This window comes from Panthera tigris, chromosome C2, assembly GCF_018350195.1.
Source record: "Panthera tigris isolate Pti1 chromosome C2, P.tigris_Pti1_mat1.1, whole genome shotgun sequence".
Lineage (NCBI taxonomy): Eukaryota > Metazoa > Chordata > Mammalia > Carnivora > Felidae > Panthera > Panthera tigris.
In genome coordinates, this window is record NC_056668.1 from 81,427,017 (window position 1) to 81,454,048 (window position 27,032).

Here is a 27,032-nt window from a genome sequence, read left to right on the forward strand (position 1 = left end):
AACAAGAATGAGTTAATACATTTTTGTGTATTTTTCGTTTTCCATAATAATACTTTAAAAACTTGTATCTGGGGGTGCCTGTGTGGCTCAGTCGGTTGAGCATCCAACTCTTGATTTTGGCTAGGTCATGATCTCATGTTTCGTGGGATCGAGCTCCGTTTTGGGTTCTGTGCTGACAGTGTGGAGCCTGCTTGGGATTCTCTCTCTGTCTCTCCCTGTCCCTCTCCCCCTTTCAAAATAAATAAATATTAAAAAAAAAACAAACTTGTATCGTGACAACACATCCTGAATGCTGTACGTATATATGTTTGAGAGGTCACAGGACACTTATTTCCTCCTGCTCCACTGCAGAGTAGAGGTTAATAGCATCTTTAGGGCAAGGGGATGGAATGAGTTTTGTGTTACAGAAAATGTAAAGGCTTCTCAGCTTCAAATCTTGTGGCTAAACATAAAGAAGGATATTTGGGTAATTTACCTTGCCTCCTGGTTATAAGGTGCTCTATTGCATTATTTCTCATCCTCATTTGTCACTAAGATGGTATGGTTTCATATGTAATAGAATCTTATAACGTGGTTTTTACCCTAGAGTAAAAGGCAGCGGGAGGATGCTGTTTAAATATTAGTAAAATGCTGAAAAGATTCTGTTATAAGGCCTTATATAATCTAGGAAGTATTAAAGAGCTTATGGGTGGGGAAGGAGAAAAATAGGGTAGAAGAGATGGAAATCCCCCTTTGTTAAAAAAAATTCTGGGTTGGCTTGCTACAGCAATACTGGATTAAGGATTTATTTGATTAAGTTTTCCTTTTACTCATGTTATTCTGAGGTGGGTCAGACTGAAATTAATAGCCAGCATAGATAGATTTTATGAGTCAGGGATGTATTTCATTAGGATTTTTTCAGGACAGGGGCACCTGGGGCTGAAGCTGAAGAGCTGATGCTTCATATTTATAACTGTTTCAATGTTATTGGGGGAACTGTATTTCGTGATTTTGATTTATATCTTTGTTGAAAATTCCTTTGCCACCAAATTAAGTCTCTCCCTAACCCCTAATAAATGAAGACTTCACTAGAGTCAGATATATGCAAATTACATTTCCCTTCTCAAGCTAAGGTTAAATAAAAGGGAAAATTATCAAAGATTGCTTATGGCAGCAAGGATTTTCAGTGCTTGAAGATGAATTTCGTTATTTCAAAACCATGATGAGTCTCCTCAGTCAGTGCAAAGCAGGAAAGGAATAAAGTAACGGAGAAAAGCGGACCTGGGCATAAACATGTTCCCACACAACATTTGTGCTGAAAGGCTTTGTTGGTGTTCCCTGAACCTTGGCAATTACAGGCATTTTCCTTTGCTCGGAAAAACGTCTGGCAAATACCGAGAGTAGGTTCCCTCCTATTCTGTGTTCAAGGCTAGGTTCTGGCCTTGTTGCAGGGAAACACTAATTCCTAACCATGCTATGCTCCCTGGGAGCAAATGGTTTGTTTTCTCTTCACTGAATCCAGCCTGGGGTGGGTTCTCAGCAGCTGAGCCTGGCATGGAAAATCTATTTGGAGCAACTTGTCCCCAGGAGGGAAGAAGGCAAGCTGATTGTGCGGAGGAGTCGCAGCCACACTCCGGGTCAGCCACACTCGCTGGCCAGTGCAGGCATCAACACACAGAGGCACACACGAGAGTCCACAGCAAACAGGAGTCCTGTTTGTGTGCCCACACCCGCACGTATCACGCATACCCAGCTCTACCCATATATGCACTGTGCACCCACACTTGACATACCAGTCACATGTACCACAATGACACACAGACACCATACACACATACACAACACGTATATAACCACATCCACCCGCACATCGTGTACAAATACACACACATACACAGCTGCACATACTACACAGACCACATATACTCCACTCCACACACACACCACCCACAATCCACCCTGGTCATATACATCCATACCACATACTCCTGTATACACACACCTCATCACACACCATGTAATGTCACATGCATCACGCACACCACATACATTCCGTACATACCATGTACACACTTGAACACATCCAACTACACACACATACCCACCACACATACTCCGCATAGCAACCATACACACCTACATACCACACACACACACGCAACACATTCCACACACCAGTCCTGTGCACCACAAATGCATCTCTGTGTCTGAGACACCCACACACCCACCCCGGTTACTTTCCCGCTCAGCAAGGCGGGGCTGCAGTCCCCTGCGGGACTGGGGCGGGCGGGCGCGCTCAGGGCCGGCGGGCCTTGGTTACCGCGGGCGGCGAGGCGGCAGGGCTGGGGTCTCGGGGCCGGCGGCTAGAGCCCCGGAGGCGTGGCTGAGCGGCCACACCTGGAGCGGGTGGCTTGCCCTGGGGTAGTGCGCGCGAGCGTGAACGTGCGCGCGCCTCCGAGGGGCCTCTGTGCCCCCTCCGGGAGGTGTGTACTGGGGGAAACGTGAGCCGCTCGAGGGGAGACGCTGTGTGTGCGAGAAAACCTCGCTGGCGGATGCGCAGGGACCGGCCCCCCGAGCGGTTAGGGTGGGCGTGTCCTCGGTGCGCCCGGCCCTCGCTGGAGTTCTCCAGACGACCCAGCTCGGCTGGAAGTGTGTGTGGGAAGCGCGCGCGCAAGCCGCTGTGCGTGTGAACACCAAGCCGCCAAGGCGTGTGTGTGTTCATAATGGCCGTCCGTCGGTTGGGGTCGGTCTCGGAGGAATGAATGAGTGTGTGTCAGAGACTCGCTGTGACAGGAGGGGACGCCGCTAGTGTGTGCCAAGAGGCCAGGCTAGCTGACGGACGCCTGGCATCGGCCGGCGCCGGTCGGCGCGCGCGCGTGTGTGCGCGTGCGTGTGCACGTGGGGACGCGGCGCGCGCCGCGGCGGAGGGAGGCGGGCGGCGGCAGGCCCAGCCCCCGGTCGCAGCGCCCGGGGCGGCTCCTCTGCGAGCCTGGGACCGCCGTGCTCCCGCCACCACCACCGCCGCCGCCGCCACGCGCTGGCGTGACTCCCGGCCCGCGCCCTCCCACGTCTGCAGCCTGCTCGGCTTTTTGCCCGCCCAGACGCCGCTTCTCCCGGCTCCCGGCCTCGGCTCCGCGGAGGGAGCGGAAATGAGTGCGGCGTCGGCGTCGGCGTCCGAGCGGGGTTGGAAGAGCGAGAAAGTGGACGAGGCTCAGGCCCTGGCGCGGAGTTGCGCTGCCCGAAGACCCGACTTCCAGCCGTGCGACGGGCTCTCCATCTGTGCCACGCACAGCCATGGCAAGTGCTTCAAGCTGCACTGGTGCTGTCACCTAGGATGGTGTCACTGTAAGTCGAGTCGCGTCTCCCCTCCTTCCGCCGCCGTCCCAGGGCGCTCGGTGTCCCGGGTCGCGGTTGCCACTCTGCGGTCGCGGGTCTCGGCTCGGCGGGGGCTATCCAGCTGCTAGCTGGAGCCACCCTGGGCTCCCGGCGGGCCAGGCGGGAGCTGCCCGAGGCGCCGGACGCCTCGGTTGGCGCTGCCTTGGCAACGAGATGAAATCCCGTGGGGAGCTTAGCTTTAGCCACTTCTACAAAAGGGGATCTCCCCGTCCCAGGAAAACTGGAGGGTTTTTTTTTCCCCCTTGCTTTTTTATCTGAAATGACCAGGCACTGTGTTGAGAAATGGTAGAGCGCCGTCAGAGTTGACAGCCAGAGGGGAAGCCTTTTTTCAGGGCTAGTGGAAATGCTCCCCTTTCTTTCTCACTTTTGTTTTTTCAGGCTGCTCGTTAAAAGAAAGAGCCCTTGGAAATCGAATTGTGGCCCATTTATTGTATCCAAATTGAGAAAACACTGAAGTGTAAGAGAAAGCTTTCGAGAAGTTAACATTAACAGTTTGGAAGGGTGAACTCCTTCAATACTCAGTTGTAGCGTATAGAGCCAATATATTTGACTGTTTTAAAATTACGAAATAAAATAAAGGAAAGTAAGCTTTAATAATCTCAAACCAATTTACAAAAGCCAGAGCTAACTGGTCTAGACCTTTTCTCTATGTTTATCCTGCCTGTGATTTTTAAAACGTATTAAACTTAAGTAGCCATTTAATCAGAATTCCACAATTTGATTAGTTCACGATATTAGGCCTGCTGTATCCAATAAATCATCATTTAAAGAAATATGTTATAAACTTAAGTTTCAGCATACTCTTATAATAGAGGTTTTTGGAGTGTTTATTCAGGACACACATTCTGGAAGTGATCTTAAGTTAAAATTGTTTTTTCCTTGTTGGTTAGGAAAAAATGGCTCCCAACAAGAGATGCAGTACATTGACAAGTCCTTGTTTACGTTAATTGAACACAGGGGGATATTTTAAATTGAATTTATGATTTGAAGAATAGGAGAATTCCTGCCTTTTGTTTACATTGAACAGTATTGATTTTTTTGTGTTGTCTGCTGAAGGGTCAGGTTCTTCCTATATTTCATTATTCCTATTGCTCTCAGATCCATTCCTCATTATAAAGCATCATTTCAGTGGGGGACAGGATACAAAGTTGGAAGTAGCAATTGTAAGAAACCTGTGATGCTGAAGTGCACAAGTACGATGAATCTGGTGAGAGTCCATTTTCTAGGGAGGTATAGAATCATAGTACAGAATATGAGGAACATTAAAGACGGTCAGGTCAGTGCCTGTCTTATTTCAGCAGTCTCTCCACTAAGTACCAACATTCCTGATAGGAACCTTGCAGTCTTCTCAGGTAGCTTTGATTCTTAAAAATAGTCTCATATGGAGCTAAAATCAGTTACTTTCTAACTTCTTTCCACGGGTCTTATTTCTACCTTATGAAATCATGTAGAACAGTCCAATCCTTTTTTAGATCATGTTTTGGTTTTTTTTTCCAGCCCTTCAGATATACATAGACGGACATATACATATTCCACGGACATAGACTGTCTTCTCTCTGTATTCCCAGCCATTGTCACAATGTCTGGCCTGAAATAGATTTGAAATTCATGTTCATTGAGTGACTGAATGAAAGTAGCCATCGTTTTCCTCTCGGGCATTGTTTTGTCCTGTTTATAAATCTCTAGTCCCTTCTGCCTCTCCTTGTGTGGAATAGTATCCAGACTCCAGAGCATCCTGGTTGTTCTTTTCTGAATTTGTGCCAGTATGGTTATGATCCTTTGAAGACTGTGACCCTTAGAAGGGTACGTAATATCCCAATTGTGGTTTGAGTCGAGCAGGACTGCTGTCTCCCATGTGTGAGATACTGCTACTGCTGCATCTAGCAGCACATTAGCTTTTCTCATATCCTCATCATATTGAGCTTGCTGCTGTCAGATTGAACTAAGATTGCTGTCGACTAAAGACATTAAGCCCCTTTTTTGTTTGTTTTACGTACATGGCAGTTAAGTCATGATGCTTGCCCATTGCACAGTTATATATGGATTTCTTTGGACTCTGATACCTTAGATGTTTTTCCCCATTAAATTTCATCTTCATTAGAATTATCCATTTATCTGGCTTATCGTTGTTTTTTCAGATCCCAGCTCTTTCTTAGTCCATATTTGAGCCCCCTAGTTTCGTGTGAGTCCTATATGGGATGCCAACAGTAGTATAGTAACCTTTTGCATCTTCATTCAAATTATCGATAAAATTGTTGAATAGGAGAAGGCCACATATAAGAATCCTGAAGCTCACAGGTAGGACTGACCTTTAAGTTGATGGCAGTTCATTAAGAAGCACTCATTGTTATGGTCATTCAAATAATTAGCTAGCCACTTAGTATTGTATTTATCTTATCCATGTGGTATAATGAGAGCCTGGTCATATACCTTGTTGAAATCCTACCTTGTTGATATCTGACACTATTTATATTGCTTCTTTTTAATACATGATCTATCTATAAACACACTCTCTAAAGAAGAAAGGAAATTTGATTAGTCTGGTTATTTAGTTTGGCTCCACAAATGCTTACCATTTTCTTTTCTTAGGGATTAGAAGCTATTTTTTAAATAAAATATCTGAATTAGGAAAGGATTGATGTCGAGTCTGCTGGACTATCGTCAGTTCTTTTCTTTAAAAATCAGATCTACGTTTATTTGCTTGTTTCCAGTCTTTGGCAACCCTCCGGGTATCCATGCTTCCTCCACTGGCAGCAATTCAGTGATCACATTCACAAGAAGCTTCATTTCATTGAGAGCAGCAGCAAGGTGCTTTGTTACAGTCTTCTGTCCTATACTGGGAATCAATTCTTTCTATCCCTTTTTTAGTCCAAATATCATTTTTCTTGAAAAGATGCAGAGCTCACACATTTGAGAAGTTCTACTTTCTTTTTGGCACTCACAAACATTACAGCATCAGTTCTAAGCCGAATTTTTAAATTCTGTTTAATGTATATTGAGCACTTTTTTCTTTGTGAGACATTATTATGGAAGTTAGGGATATAAATATGAATACAGCTGGACCGTGCCATTTAAGCAGAGTATAAGGACATGATTAATACTATATTTATTTTTGTATTCCTTTAAAATCACAAATGAGGGACATCTGGGTGGCTCAGTCGGTTAAGTGTCCGACTTCAGCTCAGGTGATGATCTCATGGTTCATGGGTTCGGGCCTGCGTCAGGCTCTGAGCTGACAGCTCAGGATTCTGTGTCTCCCTCTCTCTCTGCCCCTTCCCTGCTTGCACTCTGTGTCTCAAAAATAAATAAACATAAAAAAATTTTTTAAATAAAATCATAAATGGTAAGGGTGAGAAAACTATCAACTTGTTCACCAAATCAGAAAATGGTAAAATGAGAGGACCACTTTGATATTTGAGAGAGGAATTTCAGAACAAATGAAGAAAGTTCAGTTATATATGGTTCGTGTTAAACTTGTGAAATTCATAACCTTAGGAAATAGAAAAGACTGAAAATATATACATGTTCATAAAAGACATATAAAACATGTATATATTCATAGATGTGGTACTTGATGTATTATTAAAGGAAATAGTGTTTGGATAATGGCAGAGTTTGAGAATCATGTCTGGGAGGAAAACTATGATACATACTGTAGGTGTCACTATCAAAAATAGGTTATTTAGTTGAAGAAACTATGGCCCTGAATGTGTAACTTTTTTTCTTCCCTCAGTAAAGAGCGATATTGGATGGAATTACTGAGTGAAGGATTCCAAGAGGAGTTTTGAGAGGAAAAAAAAGACATAGCTTGGCTAGGGAAGAGGATTGGGAAAGAATAAATCACATGCAGAGACAAAGTAGATTTTGTGGCGAGAATAGGTAGAACATGTACAAGGCATAACAAATTAGATTGTTGAAATGAACAGGGAAGGTGGGAAGTCTGAGGTTTCAGTTGATAGAGACCTTAACATGATAGCAGTGATATGGGCAGTAGAGGAATGAAACTACCAAGGGAGATTATTTTGTTATTAGTGTAAAATAGAAATTCATTCAATAATATCCATAAATGGAAATTGGAATAGATTATTAATTTGGAGATAGAGGAAGAGAAAAGTTACAAAGGATAACTTCTAGACTTCCGCCTCATGCATATAGGATGGATGGTAGTGCCATTCATTCACTAACAAAAAGAAAATATTAAAGAAGAGCTAGGGTTTGGCTGAGCATGGATTGTGAATCCAGTTTTGAATCGTGAATCCTGGGAGACCAGGAATTCAGTTTTGGATCTATTGAGTTTAAGCTGCCTTGTCATCACATAGTAATAATGTGAGTAGGCAATTGGATGCAGAGATCTAGAACTTAGAGGAGAGGTCTTCACTAGAGATAAAATAGAAGTCATTTACTTATTTTTAGATTACAGTTGTGGCCATGGTGAAGCCAGAAGATCACCAAGGGAGGGACTATGGTATGAGAAATGAAAATCTTTAGGCTTTCCCTTTAGAATGCTAATATTTAGAACACTAATATCTGGGTACAGGAGGATCAGCTTGCAGCAGAGTCCGGGAGGGAAGAAAAATATGGAAAGTTATTTTTTTGCATATTTTATTGCAGAAGCAGAGGGAAATGAGTGTTTTAAGAAACAGTATGAAAATTAGGGGTGCCTGGCTGGCTTAGTTGGAGTGTGTGGCTCTTGATCTCGGGGTGGTGAGTTTGAGCCCCATATTGGGTATAGAGATTACTTAAAAATAAAATCTTTAAAAAAAGGAAGTATGAAGACTAAATCAGTTTTCGGCAGCTTATTTCTTAGAAATTGGCAAAATATACAAAGAGTGATTTTCTTTATTGCTGAAAAAGAGGGTAAAAGGTTTAGTCTCACAACAGTAACTTCAAAAATATATTTAATTGCAGGGGCACCTGGGTGGCTCAGTTAGGCATCTGACTTCAGCTCAGGTCATGATCTCACAGCTCCTGGGTTCGAGCCCTGTGTCAGGCTTCTGTGCTGACATGACAGCTCAGAGCCTGGAGCCTGCTTTGGATTCTGTGTCTCCCTCTTTCTCTGCCCCTTCCCTGCTCACACTCTGTCTCTCTCTCCTTCAAAAATAAATAAACATTAAAAAAAAAAAAGAATATATTTAATTGCAGTATTAGTCAAAGCTATTTGAGACAGTAAATTCTTCAAACTAGAAAGAAAAGAATAGAATGACAGGAGCTGAGAATTAGGACACAGAAATTACAGTTAATATTTATTGAGTGATTACTGTGTACCAGAGTAAGCTTATTATGCTAAGCACTAAATAGACAATTATGTCATTATGTCCATTCTACAATTGAGGAAGGAGGCTTAGGGAAGTTAAGCTAGTAAAAGTAGAGCCTGGATTTGGGTCCAGGCCTGTCTGATTCTAGGACCGAGACTCTTAACCACCATAGGTTCTACAGAGTAATTTAAAATTAATGCACAAAATCAACAGTTTTTGGCTCCACCAAAGCCAGTGATGGGAAAAATTGTTAAAGAAATGAGTGGAAAATTGTAACACTTGCAAAAATGAAATACAGAAGAATGAGAACTGTAAAGAGGTCATGAGATGTGATGGGGAATGACATCTAAGTTAAGAGTTAAGGAAGAAAAAGTGATTAGAAGGTGACAGGGGTGGGTGGGTAGTGTACGTGGTATGATGTTGGTGCCACCAGCAGAACTCAGAGTTGGCTTAATAAAATCACATAATAGATTAGTTCAGTTTTTTGCAGAAGACATCTTAAAAGATGTCTGTCTTTTTCAGATTGAAAGCAGGAAGAGTGGGACTTGATGTAGTCTAATAGATGGTATTAACATATCTAAAGAAAGACTGTCGCAGCAGAAGGTGGATGGGCAGCATGGAAATATAGAAAAATGGGTATTGGAGAGGCAGAATTTGGAAGTGTGTTTTTCAGAACTGTTCAGAGAAGGTGATAGCACTGCCTAGAACTTAAATATCTGGTCTGTATGATTGGACTGTCCTACAAATATTTGGCTATAAGTTGGTTTCCTATTTATAGATTTTCTATAGAGAGAGGAGCTGATTAGAGAATTTAACTCTTACGACCTTTTAGCAAATATACTTGTCTCCACTAGGTAGTGTATTAGCATTGTGGTTTTTGTGTCATTGTATTTGTTTTGGTTTCCTGCTTCTATACAACTTAGGGTAAATCCACAAAATCAAGTTCTGACTTAGCCAGGGTAATGCCTGCTGGTTTTCCTAAGGGGCATCTCAATCATATCAATAGCAGTTGCTACAGAAAAATATATTTAAGAAGTTTGATGGTGAAAACTATCAAAAAAAAAATGGAGTGGTAGTTTTATTGGATGAAGGAGTCAACGGAAGCTTTTTTTTCCCCCTAAGAATGAGGCTTCTTATCATGTCTAGTGGCTGAAGGAAGAGGATATGGATGTTAAGAAGACAAGTGTGACGTGAAGTTCTGAGTGAGATTCCTCAAAGCCTTTCAAAGAAAGAGAAAACTGATGGGTGTTTTTCCATCCACATGGTGCTTCAATCATAACACATCAACTTCAACAGTAACAATAACGGTGCTTATTGCAGGCATCTCTTTTTGCATGCAATCTTTATATATGCAGGCATCATCTTTTTGCATGTGTCACCTCACTTAAACCTTAGAACAACCCTGTGAGGTAGGTATTGCTACTACCCTCATTTTTTAGATTAGGAAACTTGCTGAAGGGTTACCAGTAGTCGCTTTGGCTGTATATGGCAAATGTACATCAGAATCTTACAAACCAAGTGCCAACCAGGGCTCTGGGGCACTTGGTTCCACTCAGGGTACAGTGAGGATGACCTTCAGCTGTTTTAAATTCTTTCTGGAAAAAGCAGGAATTCAGTAAATAAAGTAAAATAAGAACGGTTTCTGATTTTAAAAGAAGGGCAATTGTATGCAGTATGAGCATTTTCAGAGTGGTTGCAAACACTATAAAAACTGTGCTTTTAAAAACTACTTAACAGTGTATTGTATAATATGAATCTTCAGTCACCTCATATCCTCAGCTGATCCCTAACTGGTGCAAACCCTTTTGGTTGTTGTTAGATTTGCATGCATACCATTAATTATTGCTGGCTTCCAAGCCTGTTGCATTTAGGGATTTGAACTGGATAGCTTTTGAGGATGTTTCTGTGGTAATTTCCTACATTCCAAGACCCCCATTTTGTTTAGGTTTATTCTCTCATACTGTAGAATTTCATTTATTAAAAGAATATTAAAGAGAAATGTTATTAATTCCAAAGAATAATAGTAACACATGTTTAACAATCAAAAGTTGTCTAGTAGAAGATTGCTTTATGTAAGATTTGCTTACATAAAACGAGGAAGGCACAGTATAATCCTAGAAGGGACAAGGGCCATGGAGTCTGATACACCTTAATTGGAATCATGATTCCTCCATTTATTGGCAGTGTGACCTTGGACAGGTTAGTCAGCCTCTCTCAGTCAGTCTTAATGTTCCCTCTGGAAAACAGGAATAGAGGTTCCTATTTCACAGGGTGGTTGTGAGGATTAAGTGACACACGCAAAGTACTTAGTGCAAGTATTTAGTAAAAGTGGCTTGAGCCCCTCCTCAAGAAAACCAAACAAACAATATATAGAAATACCAGCTAGTATAATCATCCTGAGGGCAGGCTCTGGCTTGGACTTGGTGTTTGAATGCTGGATCTGCCCACTTGACCAGTTATATGGTTTGAGGGAAGTTAACCTCTTTCAGTTTCCTCACTTTTAATACAGAGATAATAATAGCACCAGTTTCATGGTGTAATGACTGCCAGTCTCCAGCTCCTTCTCCCTTCCACAAATGTTTAATGTTTAATCTGAAATTCACTTTGTGACCATACTCATTTGTTCAGTTAAACACTCAAAACAGCAAAGGTAGTATATACATTGTGAAAAATATATTTAGAAATTAATCAGTTTTTTGTTACCCTCCATTGGAAGGTCTGTTTTGTAATAGTTACTATGTGATGATTATCTACTTCTTGTCATGAAATCTGACAATGTCCTCCAACTCCCATGCCCCTCCTGCATCCTGTTTTCCACCATTGTTAAGCAATGGATAGTTCTGGTTTATTAGATATACCAGTTAATAGCTTTCATATATAGCAAATAAGGGTCAGAAGGTTTCAAAGGATCAGAATATAAAAGTTACATTGTATTAAAGTGAAATGAACATGTTTAATTTTAATGATTTAGAAGCTTTGTTAGGATCCTGTGGTCATACTTGGCCATCATTTGGAATGCTGATTTTATATGGAAAAATGGCAAAAGTACTAGTTGATACAGTAGTCCTGGCTGCTAGAATGTTGGACAAAGGACACTTAATTGTAGTCTTTGCAAATTACTTTACTTAGGTTGACAGAATTTTCATTCTGTGTTTCTCCTGTTATAATTGTTGGTTCTTCAATTTTCTGATAGTTAACAATATTCTGTCAGCACACTGCCAAAAACGTTCAGTACCGGAGTGCCAACAATATATAATAAATCCCTCCAGCTGTGTCTGCACAATGCCCTAAAACAGTCCTTTCAGGACAAATTCTTTAAACTTGCCTAGTGCTTATAAAACTAGATTATTTTGGTGTGATACAGATGTGTATTTCTTCCTCTGTATCTCATTACAACAGACTTTAGTGAAATAAAAACACTAAGAGTGTAATGATTTGGTATTTTCAGCATGCCTTTCTTAAGAATGAGGACATTTTCCTATATAATTACAATACTAGTCACATCTAAGATAATTAACACGAACTCAGCAGTGCTATCTGATATACAGTTTCCTTAATTGTCAAAAAATGACTTTTATAGCTGACTTTTTAAAAAATTCAGGGTCCAATCAAGATTCATACATCGGATTTCATTATTATATCGTTTTATTTTAATCATTCTAGAATAATCACACTTCTGGGGGGATGACATTGAAATTTTTGAACAATCCAAGTTAACTGCCTGTAGCATTTCACATATTTTAAGTTTGCCTAATTGTTTAATCATGATTAGATTTAGGTTAACATTTTCATTGAGTTATTACAGAGGTGATATTGTATCCTATCACATGAGGAGACATAGACTGTTGAGGTGTTCCACTACTGCTAATGCTAAGGTGGTAACTGACAAGTCTTTTATAAAGATACATTTCCCCTTTATTGTTTTTCTTTTTAGAAACCTTTTTTATTCCTTTTGTTTTTAACATACTATCTGTGGGATACTTTGACAATGAATATTCTGTTCTCTAACAGACTTTATCCTAGTCATTTTAGTATTGACTGAGGAGTCTTAAGTGGATCACTTATTACATTGGTGGTTGCATGACAGTGATTTTCTAATTCTGCCATTCTTTCTACCATTGATGGAATTGTTTTATAAAAAAGAGGTTGGGGGGGGGCACCTGGGTGGCTCAGTTGGTTAAGTGTCCGACTCTTAATTTTTCGCTCAGGTCATGATCTCACAGTTTGTGATATCAAGCCCTCATGTGGTACTCTGCCCTGACAGCACTGAGCCTGCTTGAGATTCTCCATTTATTCATTCATTCATTCATTCATTCATTCCCTCTCCCTCCCCCTCTCCCCTCTTTGTGCGCATGCCCTGTTCTGTCTCTCAAAATACATAAATACACTTTTTTTTTTTTAAAAAGAGGGTTTTCTTTTCTACCTGCATACCATCTTTTTTAAGTATTACTATAGATTACTTGGTTCTTTTTTATTCGTTGTAAGTAAACATCATAACTCTTTTTGATGCTCAAACTGTCTTAAATTTGGTCAGTGAGAGCCCCTTCAAGCTGGCTTCTGTGTCCTTTTGACATGTTCCTGTCAGTTTTTTTGAGTACTTCCCTATTTTCTGGAACAAATTGTTCCAGGCTTACCTAGTAATTTCTGTGCCTCAGACCAGAAATGCATTGTTTTTCTAAGGATCCCAGATTCCGTTTAGTGATGAATGGCATGGAAACCATTATCTGGGCTTTTGGTGTGCTTATTTCTCCTGAGATGTTACTGCATTTAGGCCCTTTCAGTGGATAGGGTGTGTGTGTGTGTATGTGTGTGTGTGTGTGTGTGTGTGTCCGTCCGTCCGTCCGTCCGTCCGTCCGTCCGTGTGTGTCCGCCTGTGTGTGTCCGCCCATGCCCATTCCCATCACCTTTCCCCAATACATATTTGTACCTTGCTTCTCTCTGGGTAAAAATCCTGGTTTCCAATACATCATAATATTTACTCATTTCCTTTATTCTCAGCTACACACAGGATAGTTTAGGGATTAGTACATTAGTACCACTACCAACAACAAACTGATGAATAAAGTTCAAGAATCTTTGCATGTTTTGGTCTTTAGGCTATATCCTAGGTACAATGTATAGTCAGAGCACTCTGTTCAAAAGTTTCTTGAGTTAATTTTTTTTCTGTGTTATCAAGTTCATTGATTTCTGATTCTAATCAATTTCATGTTCACATTTTAATTTTTTTAATTGGACTTTTTATTTAGAAATAATTTAGCTTTACATGCAGTTGTGAGAAATAATACAGAGATCTGGTATATCCTTATCCAGTTTCCCAGTGGTAGCATCTTGCAAAACTGTACTATGGTGTCACAACCAGGAAATTGACATTGATACAGCCAAAATAATATTTCCATCATTGCAAGGCACCTCGTGCTGCCCTTTAATTAGTGTTTATTTTCAAGAGAGAGAGAGACAGAGGGTGATCAGGGGAGGGTTAGAGAGAGGGGGAGACACAAAATCTGAAGCAGGCTCCAGGCTTCAAGCTGTCAGCACAGAGCCCGATGATGCAGGGCTCAAACTCACAAACTATGAGATCATGGCCTGCGCCGAAGTCGGATGCTTAATTGACTGAGCCACCCAGGCGCCCCTGGTGTTGCCCTTTTATAGACATACTTTCCCTCTTGCTCCAGCCCCTCATTAATCTCTGGCAATCACTAATCTGTTCTCCGTTTCTATAATTTTGTCATTTCCAGAAGGTTTTATAAATGAAATCATACAGTATGTAACCTTTTGGGATTGGCTTTTCTTCACTCAGCATTATCTCTGAAGATTCATCCACGCTATTGAGTGTATCAATAATTTGTTCCTTTGTACTGCTGAGTAGTATTCCATGGCGTACATGTACCATAGTTTAATCATTCACACATTGAAAGGCATTTTGTGTTGCTAGTTTGTAGTTATAAATAAACCTGACATAAACAAATGTGTACAATTTTCTGTTTGAGGAGAAGTCTTCATTTCTCTGGGATAAATGCCCAGGAGTGCAACTGCTGGGTTGTATGGTAGTTGCATGTTTAGTTTTTTAAGAAGCTGCTAAACCATTTTCCATAGAGATTGCCCCATTTTATATTCCCATCCACAATGTATGAGTGATCCAGTTTCTTCGCCACATTCTTGTCAGCATTTGGTGTTGTTGCTCTTTTTATTTCACTTTTATTTCAGCCATTCTGATAGGTGTGTACTGATAGTTCATTTTGATTTTAATCTGTATTTACCTATTAACATTCATGTGCTTATTTGCCTTTTGTGTATCCTCTTTGGTGAAATACATTTTATCTTTTTTTTTTTTTTTTTTTTTTAGGACTTTACTTTCTTAGAGCAGTTTTAGGTTTACAGAAAAATTGAGATGGAGGTACAGAGATTGCTCACATATTTTGCTGCCACACATGTGCAGCCTCCCCTACTCTACTATCAATATCATTCATCAGAGCAGTACATTTTTTACCAAAAGTGAACCTCCGTTGACACATCATAATCACCTTGACTATAGTTTACCTTATGGCTCAATCTTGGTATTGTACATCCTATTTGGACAAATGTATAAAGACCTATATCCATCATAATATCACTGCCCTAAAAATCCCTTCTGCTCTGCCTCTTTATTTCTTCCCACATGTCCCTGGCAATCACTGATCTTTTTATTATCTCCATAGTTTTGCCTTTACCATAATGTCATATAGTTGGAATCCTATAGTAGCCTTTTTAGATTGGTCTTTTTCACTTAGTCATATGCATTTTAAGGTTCCTTCATGTCTTTTCATGGCTTGATAGCTCGTTTTTTTTTTTTTTTTAAGTGCTGAATAATATTCCATTGTATGGATGTATTCCATTTTATTTATTCACCTACTGAAGGATATCTTGGTTCCTTCTAAGTTTTGGCAGTTACAAATAAATCTGTTGAAAATACTCATATGTGGGTTTTTGTGTGGATGTTTTTTCACCTCCTTTGGGTAAATACCAAGGAGGGAGCACTATTGCCAGATTCTATGGTAAGAGTATGTTTAGTTTTCTAAGAAACTGACAAGCTATCTTCCCACCAGCAATGTATGAGATTTCTTATTGCTCTGCATCTTTGCCAGCATTTTACGTTGTCAGGGTTCCATATTTTGGTCATTCTAATGAATGTGTAGTGGCATCTCACATTGTTTTAATTTGTGTTTCTATGATGACATATGATGTGGGTGGACATATGATGTGGGATACTCTATGTGGAGTATCTTTGACATGCTTATTTGCCATCTGCATATCATCTTTGGTGAGTTGTCTGTTAAGATCTTTGGCCCACTTTTAAATCAGAGTTTTAAGAGTTCTTTGTGTATTTTGGGGGCACCTGGGTGGCTTAGTCAGTTGGGCATCTGACTTTGGCTTAGGTCATGATCTCACAGTCTGTGAGTTCAGGCCCCGCGTCGGGCTCTGTGCTGACAGCTCAGAGCCTGGAGCCTGCTTTGGATTCTGTGTCTCCCTCTTTCTCTGCGCCTCTCCTGCTTGCTCTCTGTGTCTCTCACTCTCAAAAATTAATAAACATAAATTTTTTAAAAATTTAAAAAAGTTCTTTGTACATTTTGGATAATAATCCTTTATCAGATATGTGTAATTCTTTTTATTATGTATTACTGAATTTTATTTGCTAATAGCTTTGTAAGGATTTTTATGTCTATATTTATGATGGGTGTTGGTCTGTAGTTTTCTTTTTTGTATTCTCTTTGGTTTTGGTATCAGGGCAATAAAGGTTCATACAATGAATTGAAAAGTTTTCCTCTCTTTTTTCTGAAATAAAGTGTTTAGACATGATGTGAATTTTTCTTTTAACATTTGGTGAATTCTCTAGTGCAACCATCTAGGTCTAGAGATTTTCTTCTTGGGAGTTTTAAATTACTAGTTCAATTTCCTTAATAGTTAAGAGGTTCTTCAAATTATTACTAATGAGTAAATTGGGGTAGTTCATTTTTTAAAGGAATTGGTTCATTTCATTCTAAGTTGTCAAATTTATATGTGTAGAGTTTTTGTAGTATTTCCTAATTATACTTTTGATGTTTGCATGGTCTGTAGCGATACCCCTTACTTCATTCCTAACATTGCTAATTTGTATCTTGTTTATTCTTTGTCAGTCTGCTAAAGGTCTGTCAATTGTATTGATCTTTTCAAAGAAACAGTTCTTTGTTTCCGTAATTTTCTCTGTTGTTTTTGTTTTCAATGTCTGATTTCTGCTGTTGTGTTTATTATGTCCTTCTGCTTGCTTTGGGTTTGTTTTATGCTGCTTGTTTTAGCTTCTTGAGGATGAGAATTTAAGATTGTTGGTTTGAGATTTTTCCTCTTTTCTAATATATGCATTAAATTTTTTTTAATGTTTATTTATTATTGAGAGAGAGAGACAGAGTGTGAGCAGGGGAGGGGCAGAGAGAGAGGGAGACATAGAATCCAAAGCAGGCTCCAGGCTCTGAGCTGTCAGCACAGAGCCTGACATGGGGCTCGAATTCACAAACCGCGAGATGATGACCTGAGCGCAAATTGGTAGCCAACAATTTGAGCCACCGAGGCACCCCTAATATATGTATTTGTTGCTGTAAAATCCCTCCCACAGCACTGCATTAGCTGTGTACCACAGATTTTGAGATGTTTTATTTCCATTTTCATTCAGTTCAGTGTATATTTTGATTTCTTTTGAGACATCTTTCCGACTCATGGATTCCTTAGTGTTGGGAGACTTTTCTGTTATTTTTATGTCAATTGATTTATAGCTTGATTCTGTGTGGTCAGAGAATATACTGTGTACGATTTTAATTCTTTTAAACTTGTTGAATTTTGTTTTATGGCCCAGTATATGGCCCAGGTGTCATGGGCAATTGAAAAGAATGGGAATTCTGCTTTTGTTGGGTGAAACTCTCTCTATAAATGTCTGTTAGATCCTGTTGGTTATTATGTTGTTGCTTATTTTATGTCTATGTATTATGTCAGTTGTCAAAAGAAGAGTGTTGATGACTCCAACAAAATTATGAATTTGTGTATTCTCCTTTCAACTCTGTCAGTGTTTGCTTCAGCTCTGTTGTTTGGTGCATATACATTTAGAATTGTCATTATCAAATGTTCCTCTCTGCTATGGTAATGTTCTTTGCTCTTAATTCTACTTTATCTGATATAAGTATAACATAACTGCTTTCCTTTGATGTATGCCTCCATAATATATCTTTCCCCCACCTGTTGCAATACCACTGACTAGATTTCTTACTCTGTACCTCTTATTCTCATGACTTACTCATTCTGTAACTGGAAGCCTGTACTTGCCATTCCCCTTCGCCCATTTAGCCTATTCTCCCACTGGCAGCCATCAATTCTCTAGGTTTCTAAGTCTAATTTTTAATTTCTAGGTGTGATTCTGCTTTTTGTATATTTACATGGTTTGTGTTTTAGATTCCACATGTAAGTTAAATCATAAAGTATTTGTCTTTCTGTGACTGACTTATTACCTTAGCATAATACTCTCATGTTCCACCCCACATGGCAAGATCTCATCCTTTTTTATGGCTGAGTAATATGCTATTGTACATATATACCACTTTTTCTTTATCCATTCATCTATTGATGGACATTTGGGCTGCTTCCATAATTTTGCTGCTGTAAATAATACTTCAGTAAACATAGGGATGTGTATGTCTTTTTGAATTAGTGTTTTTATTTTCTTTGGTTAATACTGAGTGATAGAATTATTGGGTCATACGGTATTTCTGTTTTTAATATTTTGAGACCTCCATACTGTTTTCCACAGTGGCTGTACCAATTTACATTCCCAGCAGTGCACAAGGGTTCCTTTTCTTCCACATCCTTGTCAGCACTTATTATTGTCTTTTTGATTCTAGACATTCTACCAGGTGTGAGGTAATATCTCAATGTGGTTTTGATTTGCATTTCTCTGATGATTAGAGCATCGTTCCATGTGACTGTTTGATATCTGTATGTCTTTTCTGGAAAAATGTCTATTTAGGTCCTCTGACCATTTTTAATCAGATGCTGATGCTGATGGTTTGGTGTTGACTTGTATAAGTTCTTTATATATTCTGGATATTAACTCCTTATTGGTTATGTCATTTGCAAATATCTTCTTCCATTCAGTAGGTTGCCTTGCCATTTTGTTGATGGTTTCCTTTGCTCTGCAGAATCTTTTTATTTTAATGTAGTCCCAATAATTTATTTTTGATTTTGTTTCCCTTGCCTTAGGAGACGTATTTAGAAAAATATTGCTACCGCCAATGTCAAAGAAATTACTGCCTGTGTTTTCCTCTAGGAGTTTTATAGTTTTAGGCCTCACATTTAGGCCTTTAATCCATTTTCAGTTTATTTTCGTTTATAAGAAAGTGGTCCATTTTAATTCTTTTGTGTATAGAATCCAGCACCATTTGTTGGAGAGGCTGTCTTTTCTCCATTGTGTATTCTTACCTACCTAGTCATAGATTAGTTGATCATTTGTGTCACACTCACACATTTGAGTGTGAGTTTATTTCTGGGCTTTTTATATTCTGTTCTATTGATCTTTGTGTCTGTTTTTGTGCCAGTACCATACTGTTTTGATTACTGCAGCTTTGTATTGTAGTATATCTTGAAATCTGAGATTGTGGTACTTCCAGTTTTATTCTTATTTTTCAAGGTTTCTTTGTCTCTTTGTGGGTCTTTTGTGGTTCCATACAAATAATAGGATTGTTTGTTCTGGTTCTGTGAAAAATGCTGTTGATATTTTGATAGAGATTGCACTGAATCTGTAGATTGCTTTGGGCAGTATGAACATTTTAACAATATTTTTCCAGTCTGTGAGCATGGGATATCTTTCTATTTATTTGTGTCATCTTCAGTTTCTTTCATCAGTGTTTCATAGTTTTCAGAGTATAGGTCTTTAACCTCCCTTGGTTAAGTTTTTTTGGCATTTTATTCTTTTTGGTGCAACTATAAATGGATTTGTTTTCTTAATTTCTCCGTCTGCTACTTCATTATTAATGTATAGAAATGCAACCAATTTCTTGGTATTAATTTTGTATCCTGCAGCTTTACTGAATTGATTTATTACTTCCAGTAGTTTTTTGGAGGAGTTTTTAGGGTTTTATGTAATAGTATCATGTCATCTGCTGATAGTGATGGTTTAACTTCTTTCTTTCTAATATGAATGCCTTTTATTTTTTTCTTGTCTGACTGCCATGGGTAGGACTTCTGTACTGTGCTGAGTAAAAGTGGTGAAGCGGACATCCTTGTCTTGTTCCTCATCTTAGAGGAAAAGCTGTCAGTTTTCCACCATCAAATATGATGTGAACTGCTGTTTTTTCTTATATGGCCTTTATGTTGAGGCACGTTTCCTCTAAACTCATTTTGCTGAGAGTTTTTATCATCAGTGGATATTTAATTTTGTCAAAGGCTTTTTTGTATCTATTGAGATGATCATACGATTTTTATTCTTTGTCAATGTAGTGTATCACGTTTGTGAATGTTAGGTCATCTTTGTGTCCTTGGATTTAATCCCACTTGATTGTGGTGAATTATCCTTTTAATGTATTGTTGAATGCAACTTGCTAATATTTTGTTGAGGATTTTTGCATCTATGTTCATCTGTGATATCGGCCTGTAGAGTGTGTGTGTGTGTGTGTGTGGTGTCTTTGTCTGGTTTTGGTATCAATGTAATGCTGGTCTTGTAAAATGTGTTTGGAAGCCTTTGTTCCTTTTCTACTTCTTGGAATATTTTGAGGAGAATAGGTATTAGCTCTTCTTTAAATGGTAGAATTCACCTGTGAATCCATCTGGTCCTGTCCTTTTATTTTTTTGGTAGTTTTTTGATTACCAGTTCAATTTTATTACCAGTGGTTGATCTGTTTAGATTTTCTGTTTCTTCCTGATTCACTTTTGGAAGACTGTATGTTGCTGGGAATTTACTTATTTCTTCTAGGTTGTCTAATTTCCTGGCATAAATTTTTTTTTTTTTTTTTTTGTGGTAGTCTCTTATAATTCACTGTATTTCTGTGGTGTCTCTTGTTACTTCTCTTTTGTTTTCGATTTTCTTTATTTGGGTTCTTTCTCTTTTTTTCTTCATGAATCTGGCTAAAAGTTTATCAGTTTTTTTTTTCTTTTCAAAGAACCAGCTCTTGGTTTAATTAATCTTTTTTTGTTTGTTTAGTTTCTATGTCATTTATTTCTGCTTTGGTCTTTATTATTGTTTCACTTCTCACCTTATGCATTATTCTTTTTCTGGTTTGTTTAGGTGTAAGGTTAGATTGTTTGAGCTTTTATTTGTTCTCAAGTTAGGCCTGTGTCACTGTATTTCCTTCTTAGAACTGCTTTTGCCATATCCTAAAGAATTTAGATCATAGTGTTTTCATTTAAATTAAATTTTTTTAACATTTATTTATTTTTGAGAGAGAGAGAAACAGAACATGAAAGGGGGAAGAGAAGAGAGAGAGGTAGACACAGAATCTGAAGAGGCTTCAGGCTATGAGCTGTCAGCACAGAGCCCAATGCAGGGCTCAAACCCACAACCTGTGAGATCATGACCTGAGCTGAAGTCAGACACTTAATTGACTGAGCCACCCAGGTGCTGCTCATTTAAATTTAAAGTGGCTGTCTTATATATAGCATATATTATGTCTTTTTTAATAATTAAATTTTTTTTCTTAATGTTTATGTATTTTTGAGAGATAGAGACAGAGACAGGACATAAGAGGGAGAGAGGCAGAGAGAAAGGGAGATACAGAATCCAAAGCATGGTCCAGGCCCTGAGCTGTCAGCACAGAGCCTAACTTGGAGCTCAAAGCCATGAACTGTGAGATCATGACCTGAGCCAAAGGTGGATGCTCAATCCACTGAGCCACACATATGCCCCATATTAGTCATGTTTTCTAAGCCACTCTGCCAGTCTTTCTATTTTAATTGCTGTGTTTAGACCATTTATATTTAATGTAATTATTGGTAAGTTAGGGATTAGGTCTGCCACTTAATTTTTTGCTTTATTTGGTCTTCCTGTTTTTTGTTTCTCGTTATTTTCCCTGTTTTGCCATGAGTTACTTGGCCATTTATTTAGAATTTCATCTTGATTTATCTGTAATATTTCTGAATATTCTCTTTATGTAGCTTTTTAAGGTTTGCTGTAGTTACTACATTATATATCTGTAGATTATCGTAGTGTATTAGTGTCCATTTTGAGTGAAGTATAAAAACCTTCCCTTTTTGTCATTGTTTCCTACACTCATTTATAATATAACTATTTTAATATAACTATATCTCTATATACTTAGAACCATGTCACACAGGGTTATAATTTCTGTATTAATTGTCAAATATAATTTAGAAAATTCGGGGTAGAGCAGGAAAGTATTTTTCTACATTTCGCTTATTGTTTTTTATTTTTTCCTTTCAAAAGTTTCTTCTTTTATTATTCCCTTTCTGTTTATAGAACTTCCTTTAGCCATTCTTTTACAATAAGCCTGTTGGTGACAAATTCTCTTAGTTTTTTTTCACATGAGAATGTCTTGATTTCTCCTTCATTTTTGAAGGATATTATTATTATTGGGTATAGGATTCAGGATTGATGTTCTTTCCTTTTTGGCACTTGAAAAAATTGTGCTACTTCCTTCTGGCCTCCATGATTTCTTCTTCGTTTTTTTTTTTTTTAATGTTTATTTTTGAGAGACAGAGACACAGGGTGAGCAGGGAAAGGTCAGAGAGAGACACACACACAGAATCTGAAGCAGGCTCTAGGCTCTGAGCTGTCAGCATGGAGCCCAACATGGGACTCAAACTCACAAACCATGGGATCGTGACCTGAACTGAAGTTGGCCACCCAGACACCCATGGCCTCTATGATTTCTGATGAGAAATCCACAGACATTTGTATTTTTTCACCTTATAGGTAAGGAATTTTTTTTCCCTGGCTGCTTTTAAGATTTTTTTTCTTTTTCTTTAGTTTTCAGAAGTTTGAATATGATGTGTCCTGGCCTGGATTTGTGGGGGCTTACCCTGTTTGTGGTTTGCTCAGCTTCTTGAGTTGGTATAATATGTCTCTAGCCAAATCTGGAAGGTTTTCAGCCATTATTTCTTCAAATAGTTTCTCAGCTCTGCTTTTTTTTTTCTTCTGGCAGCTTCATTAATGCAAAACATTAGACTTTGTTGTTATAATCTCATGGCTTCTGAGGCTTTATCCCTTTTTTAAGTCTATATTCTCACTGTTGTTCAAATTGGGTAATTTCTATTGTATCTTCTAGTCCATTGAAACTTTCCTTTTCCATTCTTCTGTTGAGCCCATCCACTGAGCTTTTTGTTTTAGTTGTGTTTTTCAGTTTTCATATTGGTTTGGTTCTTATTTTTCAATTTCTTTGCTGAGACTGTTTCTTTTCTGGGGCTTGCTTTATTTGCCACTGCTTCAAGCATATTTATAATGGCTCACTGAAGTGTTTTTTTTGAAATAATGGCTGCTATAAATTCCTTGTCAGATAATTCTAACATCTCTGCCATCTCAGTGTTGGCATCTATTGTCATTTTTCATTCAGTTTGCATTCTCCCTGGGTTTTTGGTGCAACAAGTGATTTTTAGTTGAAACCTGGACTTTTATAAGACTCTTGATTCTTTTTTTAAAGTTTTTTTATTTTGAGAGAGAGAGAGAGCACACGCACAGGAGGGGCAGAGAGAGAGAGAGGGAGGGAGAGGGGAACCCAAGCGTCTCCACACTGTCAGCATTGGAGTCCAGTGTGGAAATTGAACTCATGAAACATGAGATCATGACCTGAACCAGTCAAGAGTCAGTCACTTAACTGACTGAGCCACCCAGGTGCCCTGTAAGACTCTTGATCTTAAACCCTCAGTTTTGACTGGATATTTTTTTTTTTTTGACAGTGCACTATGAAGGGAAAGGGACACTGCCTCATTACTGATAGGAAGAGGTAGAAGTCCAGGCACCACCTTCAGCCTTTACTGACACCTAGTGAAGAGGAGTGTTCCTTGTCTCCTTGTTTCTGGTGGATGGGAGTGGGTTCTGGCTCTCCATGTGGTCTCCACTGGCACCACAGTAGAGATGACCTCATTACCAGACTTTCCACTGGGTCTCTGACACCACCAGGCTGGAGTGTTGAGAAACCTTTATTAGAGCCTCTCCAGATTAGAAGTGCAGATTCTTTCTCTCCTCTTGGTCTTTGCTGTCATGGATTGGGTGGAGTACACAGTTTTTTCCCCTGATGTTTGGTTGGAATAGAGTGATAATTGTCTTAAAGTTTTCTGCTCCTTGTCCTTTGGCCAGAGAGAGCAGACATTTGTTGGGGTATCTTTTGTCTGGTTCCATTGGCTTTTTGTGGTTGACATTTTCTCCAACCCTGGCATATAAACCCACACAAAGAAACTGGGAACTAACTGTCATGTTAGTCCCTGAGGACGCTTGGGCCCTGAGGTCACTAACTGGTCAGCCTTCTTTTCTCCCTTGTTAGAGTCATATTCTTTTATATTTAATGTCTAGGGTTTTTAGTTGTACTTATTAGTAAGGAAGAATAGGAAAAAGTATGTTTACTTAATTTTGCTGGAAGTATTTGTTTCTATTTTCTTGATTTGATGTTAATTTTTGGATACATATTCAAAAATCAAAACTATATAAAAGAATACTGAGAAAAATCTCATTTGTATTTCTGTGCCTTCAACCCTATTCCAATTCACCTCCTCCTATTCATTTTTTATTAATTTTCTGTTGTATTCTGTGTTTCTTTTTGCAGAAGTATGTGTATTATATGAGTGCACACATACATTTGTGTATTTATGTATGCATACATATTCTTATTTTTCCTTCTTAAACAAAGGCTTATCATACTGTATTACTTGTGTATTTATATACACATATATATTTTTTTCTCCTTCTTAAAATCCTATATATACTCTTATTATTTACTGCATTGTGCTTTTTAATTTTGCTATTTATTCCTAAAAACCATTTCATAGCCAGATCCTTCTCATTTCTTTATGCCTGTATAGTGCTCTGCTGTGTCTATATGTGCAATAGGTTTTTAACTTATTTTTTATTGCTGGATATTTTTTTGTCATATTTTGTTACAAATAATGTTGCAGTGCATAACTGGCACATATACTGTTATATTTTTGTGGTGGTGTTTCTTTAAAGTTTTAGAAGTGACGTTGCTGGACCAATTATAAATGCATGCATATATTTATTTATTTTGGTATTGCCAGATTTTGCTCCATGTGGGTTGTACCATTTGCCTTCTTGCTAGCAGCATATAAGCATACTTATTTTGGGGGCACCTGAATGGTTCAGTCTTTTTGAGCATCCACTCTTGATTTCAGTTCAGGTCATGATCCCAGGGTTGTGGGATTGAGCCCTGCCTTGGGCTCTGAGCTGAATATGGATCCTGCTTGAGATCCTGCTTGCCTGTTCTCTCACAGCCTTTCCAGTAGAGTGTATTGTCAAGCTTTTGAGTTTTGGCTGGTGTGATTGGTTAGAAATGGTATTTCATTTTAATAGCTTTAGCTTTCATTTCTTATGTTATGAGTGAGGTGGAGAATATTTGTTTTCACCCCCATTTTTCAAAGATATTTCCATTGAGTAGAGACTTCCAGTATATTGAATATATCATTCCACTTTCTTCTCATCTCATTGGTACTGTGGAGAAGTCAGCTGTCAGTTTGTTCACTTGAAAGTTATTTCTTCACTCTTAAGGTAGTCTCTTTGTCTTTGGTGTTCTATATTTCTTTGTGTGTCTATATGTGGAATTATTTTTCTTTATTCTGTTTGGGATTTGTTTAGAGTCTTCAGTCTGTAGATTGATGTCTTTCATCAGTTTCAGAAAATGCTTGAGCACTCTTCAAATTTTATGATTTCCCTATTCTCACTATTTTCTTCTGAAACTCTAATTATTGAATTTTATATTTTCACTTTATCCATGTCTTTTAACTTTGGTTTCATGTTGTGAATCCGTTTGTCACTCTCTCTTGCATTCTCAATGATTTCTTTTTTTTTTTTTTTTTAATTTTTTTTAACATTTATTTATTTTTGCGACAGAGAGAGACAGAGCATGAACGGGGGAGGGTCAGAGAGAGGGAGACACAGAATCTGAAACAGGCTCCAGGCTCTGAGCTGTCAGCACAGAGCCCGACGCGGGGCTCGAACCCATGGACCGTGAGATCATGACCTGAGCCGAAGTCGGCCGCTTAACCAACTGAGCCACCCAGGCGCCCCCTCAATGATTTCTTTAGATATGCCTCTGACTAGCTCTTCAAGTGGGTTTAAGCTGTTATTAGTTTAATCCATTGAGTTTTTTACTTGATTATGTTATAGACATTCTATTTGATAGTTTATGGAATAATCATTTTGAAAAGACTTGCTCATTTAATAGTTAACTTGTTTTTACTCATCTTTTCAGTTCCTTTTATTTCTATAAATATAACAAGTATATTTACTTTATATTGTTTCTGATTGGTCCAGTAGTTGAAACTTTATAGATCTGATTCTACTGGATTTCCTAAGAGTCTTGTTCATTTGTATATTTTGTGATTTTTTTTTTTTAACTGTGAGTGCCTCCTTCTTGGGATGTTACCCATAGGAATCCCTCCAGACAGGATTTGTGTTTATTTTTGCCTGATGTCATATGGGTACTATTAGTACAGGATTGCTTTAAACTAAACAAATAGCTTGATGTATTTGGACAACTTAGGAGGATGAAGTTTGGTTAAACCTGTTGAAGGACAGCTTTTGCTTATGAGATATTATTTTGCTTCCTTCTCTCCTCATATGTCTTAAGTTTCAGATTTGTAAAACCCCTGCAGGAATATGTTTATTTCTAATTTTTGTTACTACACTGATACCAACTTTATGGGGAGTTTCTTCTTAGACTATTTATGGCAAGAATTAAGCTTTGTCTCTTGGACCCTGAGCTCCCAAAAGGTCATAAACCAAAGCTCAAGTTCACCTGTTTCTGCAAATGTCTGCAAAGTAAAAATCATGTTCATTCATACACTTATTTTTCTGAATTTCTACTTTTAATTAGATTTTGGCTTGATAATTCCATACTTTTTTAAGTTCATCAGCGTAGTGGGAATATTAAAATTTTTTTTGGCTTTTAAAAATTGTTTTTGTCAGGATTAGTTTGGTTGCCTAGTAAACCATACAGTCAGAAACAAGTCTATTTTTAAAATTCCTAACATATGGTATGTCTTTTTAAAAGTTGCTTCAAAGCTTTTTTGGAACAGCATAGAATATAAATACATTCACATATGAATTCATTATAGTAAAAGGTAGTAAGTATAATAATGATCTGGTTAACAGACATTAGACTGTAGGCAAGCTCTAACTATAACAAAATATCATCACTTGGTTCCTTTTGTGGAGTAGTAAGTGCTTCCATT

The 27,032-nt window shown here is 38.5% G+C and overlaps 1 protein-coding gene across 3 annotated transcripts in view; it reads left to right on the forward strand.

The window, feature by feature from the left end:
- The first annotated feature begins 2,907 nt into the window (after window positions 1-2,907).
- CC2H3orf70 (chromosome C2 C3orf70 homolog) overlaps window positions 2,908-27,032 on the forward strand; it is a 93,189-nt gene continuing 69,064 nt past the window's right edge. For all 3 annotated transcript variants that reach the window (XR_006207566.1, XR_006207567.1, XM_007083647.3), the window contains exon 1: window positions 2,908-3,324. Coding sequence is in view for 1 of the 3 variants with exons in the window: in XM_007083647.3 (XP_007083709.2) it covers window positions 3,129-3,324 (196 nt within the window). In the remaining 2 variants the exon portion in view is untranslated. The remainder of the gene's footprint in view (window positions 3,325-27,032) is intronic.